The sequence below is a fragment of the Oncorhynchus gorbuscha genome, linkage group LG03, assembly GCF_021184085.1.
Source record: "Oncorhynchus gorbuscha isolate QuinsamMale2020 ecotype Even-year linkage group LG03, OgorEven_v1.0, whole genome shotgun sequence".
Lineage (NCBI taxonomy): Eukaryota > Metazoa > Chordata > Actinopteri > Salmoniformes > Salmonidae > Oncorhynchus > Oncorhynchus gorbuscha.
This window is the reverse complement of record NC_060175.1, coordinates 36,506,651-36,513,019: the sequence shown is the minus strand read 5'-3', so window position 1 is coordinate 36,513,019 and position 6,369 is coordinate 36,506,651. Positions and strand designations below refer to the sequence as shown.

The window sequence follows — 6,369 nt, the reverse complement described above, 5'->3', positions numbered from 1 at the left end:
CAACAATTTATTGATTTTACTGACAGTTCATATGAAGGAATCAGTCAATTTAAATGAATGAATTAGGCCTTAATATATGGGTTTCACATGACTGGGCAGGGTGCAGCCATGGGTGGGCCTAGACCCACCCACTTGGGAGTCTGGCCCAGCCAATCAGAATGAGTTTTCCCCGACAAAAGTACTTCAATACAGACAGAAATACTCCTCAGCAACAGTCCCACTCTAAAATGACATTGGAGGCAGCTTATGGTAAAGGAATGACCATTAAATTATCTGGCAACAGCTCTGATGGACATTCCTGCAGTCAGCATGCCAATTGCACACTCCCTCAAAACTTCGTGGCATTTTGTCCCCAGTACCAGGTGCATCTGTGTAATGATCATGCCATTTAATTAGCTACATCTTGTGAATCTGAAGACAAACAAAACAGTATCGAGTGCACCAATTTGAAGAATAAAGAGCAAACATTAGTTCTGACCTATTAAAAGTGTTAGCTCAAATCAAAGCAATACATTTTCCAACCTCTTGTTGGAAATCTGCTGTGTGCCTCAATACCAAAGAAAACTGAAATATATGCATTGTTTGTCATCATGAAGCCCAGCACTTCCCTGTTGATTTATCGTTTCTAGTTCCATATCGATGATTCTACATACAAAGCAAGAACATCGGAGGTCTGTAGACAATTTAATGTTATATCTCCCCACAAAATGGTAACAGAAGACTTTTCTACAACCAGTTTAATTCAGAGAACATTACAAATAGTACAAAGGAAAAGAAAATGGAATATTGTAGAGCCAAAATTGAGATAATTGTATTCAGTACTTTGCATCTTTTTTTCTCAAATCGATTCCAACATCCCGAATAAGGCTGCCATTATTCCCATTGACAAATATTTACCAACAGGAAATGGAAGAACAGCAAAAATCCTATTGATCAACTAGACAACAAGATACATATATTAATCAACATAGAATAGATGACCATAGCCTTTTACCACCTCCAGACAAATCTTGCTGACATGGAAACATGATGTGAGCACTAGACTATTTAAAACAGGGCCTTTCCTTGACCTGGTACTTTTAGACATACAGAGACTCAAACACTCAAGTCATGCCTAAATCTTGTACACAAATCTCACAAGTCTGTTTTGGACGATACAGACTTTATATGTACCTACTTGCATTTTTATTGTCAATTTTGGGCACTGGAATAAATGTTTGACTAACATCAATGTCTTATATGCTATTTTGAATGAGAAGTTGGTTCTCAAGTTCAGCCCTTTCAGTAACGTATTACACCTGCATACCCACTTATTTACAAAGTACAGAGGAAATAGATACCTTGAAAGTCACAAAGAAGCAAATACTAAACATTTGATTGTTAAAAATAAAATAAAAATGACAAAAATGACCAGAGGTCATTTAAAGTCCATCACATGAAACAACTCGCTAGAGGGATGGCTGTATTTGTTCATCCATCGATTGCCGTCAATCTTCTTACTTTCTCTCAGTAGATCTGGAGCGGCTGTGAGAAGGGGAAAAACAGTTAAGCAAGAACGTTAATTAAAACTTTACCCGGAGCATTCATGCACTCTCAGAACAATGATACAGCCATGGTCTGTTAAGAGTTACATACTAACACAAGAGGTTTCATTGTTAGGTTTCATTCATTGACGAGATATTAGATCCTTGCTGTCTCATAAAACCTCTCCTGCTTACCTCCTTGATCGAGAGAATGATCTTGAGGGTTTATGGTTTCTGTCCCGGGACAGAGATCTCTCCCTCTTCCTGTCTCTGGAGAGAGACCTGCATACAGAAGGAACCACAGAATTAACCAAAGCAACCTGCATCTTACTGAGGCCTCTTGACAAGAGGATGTCGTCATTGACAAGTTTGTTAGTTACCCTCTTGGAAGCTGAGTTAAAATAATAATACATATATATTATATGTTTCAAAATTGAGTCCTTAAGTCCATGCTTCCATGACCAATAATCTGTTTTGATCTCAGTTGCCCACAGTATAGCTGTTCAATTTTACAATATCGCTTATCGTTGTCAACATACCTGCTTCGGCTGCGGCTGAAGCTCCTCCTTCGTGGAGATCTGGTGGTGGTGGGGGGTGACAGGGTGTCAAAAGCAGAGCACAATACATTGGTGACCCATTGATACCAAACCCATCCGACCCACAAATTACCTGTACTCCCTTGAAGTAAACCCTACGGTTCCCACTGAAACCTGACCCTCAGTGGGCACAAAGTTATAGGCTACACCCCTCCTAAGGGATGAGAATGGGTGACCTCTGATAAGGCATTTGTAATCCGAAATTCAGTCATCACCTCCCCTAAAAGTTCATGGTTAGTTAATACTGCCAGCTGAGAGAATGCATTTATGCCAAATGGGGAGGGGTAAGAAAATGAAGGGCTGTAACATAACTAATGGTAAAACATTGGGTTTTAACATTGGCCTCTTAAAGCTGCAGTAAAATCAAGGTTACATATTATGCACAACCACAAAGTACACACAAGATAGGGCCACTGTGACCTAAACCATGGAGGGACCTACACTTTGGAAGGGGAAGCACTGATCAGAATAGCTCCTTTGAACATTTAGAAAGTCACAATTTAATAATTCACATCTCAAAATGTCAGGGTCCTAGACTCACTGGAAGCAGAGCCATGCCCCAACGGATTACAGTAATGAGTGAGAAATACCAACGCTATTTGATTCAAAAAAGGAGAACCTTTTTTTAAAAGCAGCTTTCTCTTCACTTTTAAATTTGTAATCAGCAGTGTACTGTATGAAGCAGGAAAAACTTACTAGTCTTTTGGTTTTCAACAAGCTAGAAATGACGAAGGGGAGGCAGACTGTCGGCCGGGTAGGCAGATTTGGCTGAAAAGGACTGGCCAGATGCTGCGAGGTGATTAGTTGGCTGGCGGATGGGGGCTGGCTGTGGATTTTTCCTGCTTTTATTGGTTAGCCGAAGGCTGTTGCTGGTAGGTTGTAGTAGTGTAGACATTTGGGGACGTAAAACGCTGATTGGTCGGGAATGTGAGGTGGGCCGCTGCCGATTTGGTTAAGGTTGGAGGAGGAGGCTGAGAACTGCATGCGCAGGAACCAATGGGCTGGTGCAACCTGACGACTGGCCATGCCTGGGTCATGTGACACGACACCAGCCAAGCTGATTGGTGCACGCTGGTCAGAGGTCACATGCTGCTGAAAGAGGACTAGTTGACTGACTCAGAGGGTGGTGAGAAGAGGCATGGTGATGACTCTGTAACGGGGGTTCATTTTTATTAATATAAATGGTAAATAAAAAGGCAACCTCAATTTGTAACAAAAACAACCAATCTAGCATCATTAGGCTTCCCTCCCACCCCACCGGGATCATAGATAAGTACTGCTTTGTAATACGAGTCACCTACTCAAAAAGCTAGCTGCAATTTTTACACTTTGTCAAATCTTAAAATAATCTTGCATGTGCACGCATACGGTATAGAACAGTTCCAAAACACTTTCAGTGCTTTAGGCAACAGTGAAAAGCTTGCAATCCAAATTTAGAGAAAATGTGACAGCAGTAAATGCAAATGTACCTAACTTGGCATAAAAAGCAGCACACTTCATTTCACACTGTAGCACCCCCTGGATCTAAAGTTCCCTGGAACTTGTTAAATTGATCAATGATAATGAAGATGAAAACAGCACGTTTTCAGCACCACATCACAGTAACCACTGTAGACTACCATGGAAGCAAAGGTTATCAAACAGTCAGAGCTGAACTATCAACATGGTGCAGAGAAACAGGAGACGCATTTTGGAAAGACACAGGAACAAACAAAAAAAGTTTAAATAGGAAAAGGGGAAGAAAGGGATTTGTAGTCTGTTGGGCATTGCTATCATAAAGCCCTGTACGGGAGGACGGGTTACCTGCGCCTGGCGGGCGGGCTACCACGACGCCCGCGATGGTCATCTCGAGGACGTCTGCTCCATGAGGGAGGAGGACCCCGGTTGCGGGTGCGTTTCTCACCATTGGACAGCTCCACTCGCACACGAGAACCACTTAGTGTCCTGTGCAGATCAATAAGGATGTTACCATGGGTATACTGTTTAACGGTCACCAAAACATAATGTTACACATAGACTTGTTTCGCCACCTGTCGGGTAGTTAAATGGAGGCAACTGAAATGAATATGTAGTCCTTCCAAATATTAGAGTAAGTGCATTGCTTGGAAACAAGGATCTCCAAGTAAACTAGGCACTGTCATATAGTTATCTTATGAAGTGAAAAGCACACGGAGAAAATGTGCGTTCATATAGCAAAAACAGAAATGCTACTTCAAACTGGAATGCCTCTAATTTCTTTGGTCAAACAGTAAATCTGTAAAGTATATTGGCATGCAAGGAACGAAAACTTTAGTGATTGCCTCTCATTTCAACAGTCCTCAATTTCCTGATTCTATCATTCAGTTATTTTTTTTATACCAGAAACTTGTTCTTAGGCTTTACCTTCCATCAAGCTCCCTCACTGCGTCTGTTGCGTCCCTTGGATCTTCAAATTCCACAAAAGCAAAGCCTGGGGGGTTCCTTGCTACCCAGACACTGCGAAGTGGCCCATAATAGCCAAAGGACCTCTCCAGCTCTGTCTTGTTGCCATTATTTCCCAGGTTTCCTACATAGACCTTGCAGTCAAGAGGGCAATCTCTGTGCATGGCTGGATCTGTAAAAATATTAAGCAAAATGAATAGAATTCATCAGGTTCCACTCACTCTTTGGTATTAGAGTTGATGGTTCACAGTACCTGACTAGTTTTGCTTTCTAGGAATCATGCTTCAAAAGGCATCAGAACTAATATATATATATATATATATATATATATATATATATATATATATATATGAACCAGAAAAGCTACATCAAGCAGTTCTGGAACACACACACACAACTCTAATTATTTGAAATTCTTGTGTCAAACAGTCAATCTGTCAAGTGTACACTGGCATGCAAGAAACGAAAACTTTTGTAATTACCTGCCATTTCAACAGGTCTCAATTTTCAAAACAAAAATTGATACTCCGCAAACGTGAATGAGAAACTGAAAGAAGAATTGTCCATTTAGATTTTCACGTAGTACACATTTTCCACACAATTTATATTCAAGTAGGACTGTACTATAGTCTATGTTCATAACACGCAGATTTACAAATTTCCCTACACATACAATTTACAAAGCCACATTCAAACAGCCAAGTGTGTTTATAACACGCAATCAGATGTTTTGCGTCGTTCTGGCTGAATTTGAGGTAGGCAACAAAGTGCCAGAAATTAATACAGAGCATAAAGCAAGTGGTGTGGAAATGCATAGCACATGGAAATGCATTGCGGTAATTCTTCTAATATATAATTGCCGTGAAAGATTAACAGGTTCTGCGATTACAGCTACAAAGTAAGTAATACGTTTGTTAGAACAAGCTTGTTTTCTGATCCAACGTTGGTCAAAATCGCATACAGCCCCTTTGCATCGGGGCTACCTGCCCGTATGTAGTTATGCAAAATGGCAGAGGCCCAGGCTGGGGCCTTGGCGAGATAGAACCCTCACGACATTTGCTTGGCTTGCTCCCTCCTAGTTCACTTTTTTTGTTTACGTGCCATGGGCTACGTGTGAGGCCAGAGTATAGCTGCAAATTCACTTAAACATTAGTCAATACAATTACATGATGTAGTACCGTTGGTTTAACCATTTCAGTTAACTTCACTAACTAACTGCGAAAATACTGAAAATGGATAACGTTACTAGCTAGCTCTTCGGTGGGCTAACTAACGTTAGCTAGATAGTATAAATGAAAGAGTCAGTAAACATAAAATAAACATGAATTGAAAAATGAAATACATATCACACTTTGCATTATTTAGGTATGTGTTATTTACCGTATTGTAAAACCAACACTAATATTCGATCCGTTTGCAGTCTTCCGTCGAACCGCCTGTTTGTAGCTGCGACATGAGCTGCTAGCTATAATAAAATGGAGACCGGATATCTTCTTCTGTGGGCTTTATATGGCGGTTGGCAACCAACTTTAAGCTGCATTACCGCCACCAACTGGACTGGAGTGTGGACCAGAGACAGTGAAAGTCGAAATCTTACCCAACATTCTCCTCTCCCTAAGGAAACGAAATACATAATTAAATACTACATCCCCTGAAGATTTCCCCAGCAGTTCATTTAATCCTGGCTGTTCAACCCCACTGCTCCTCAAATCTAATAACAATCACTCCCTTTCCTCCCATATTTCTGGCACTAAAATAGAACATGTCCAAGCTGGTCACGGGTGCACCTCAGCTACGCTCAAGGTACAAACAGTATCATAACCGCCATC

General features: G+C 40.9%; 1 protein-coding gene across 2 annotated transcripts; it reads right to left on the bottom strand.

Annotated features, from left to right (window-relative positions):
* Window positions 1–671: 671 nt before the first annotated feature.
* On the bottom strand, window positions 672–6,065 carry LOC124031316 (serine/arginine-rich splicing factor 3). Of its 2 annotated transcripts, XM_046342404.1 has the most exons (7): window positions 5,921–6,061; window positions 5,023–5,087; window positions 4,502–4,712; window positions 3,923–4,063; window positions 2,063–2,101; window positions 1,719–1,805; window positions 672–1,524 (listed from the first exon to the last, which is right to left on the bottom strand). In XM_046342404.1, the coding sequence occupies exons 2-7, from the start codon at window positions 5,027–5,029 to the stop codon at window positions 1,497–1,499; spliced, it is 513 nt and encodes a 170-aa protein (XP_046198360.1). In that variant the 5' UTR covers window positions 5,030–5,087; window positions 5,921–6,061; the 3' UTR covers window positions 672–1,496. The 2 variants fall into 2 exon arrangements, with proteins under 2 accessions (XP_046198360.1, XP_046198361.1); XM_046342405.1 differs by lacking the exon at window positions 5,023–5,087 and having other exon boundaries at window positions 5,921–6,065.
* Between the last annotated feature and the right edge of the window lie 304 nt (window positions 6,066–6,369).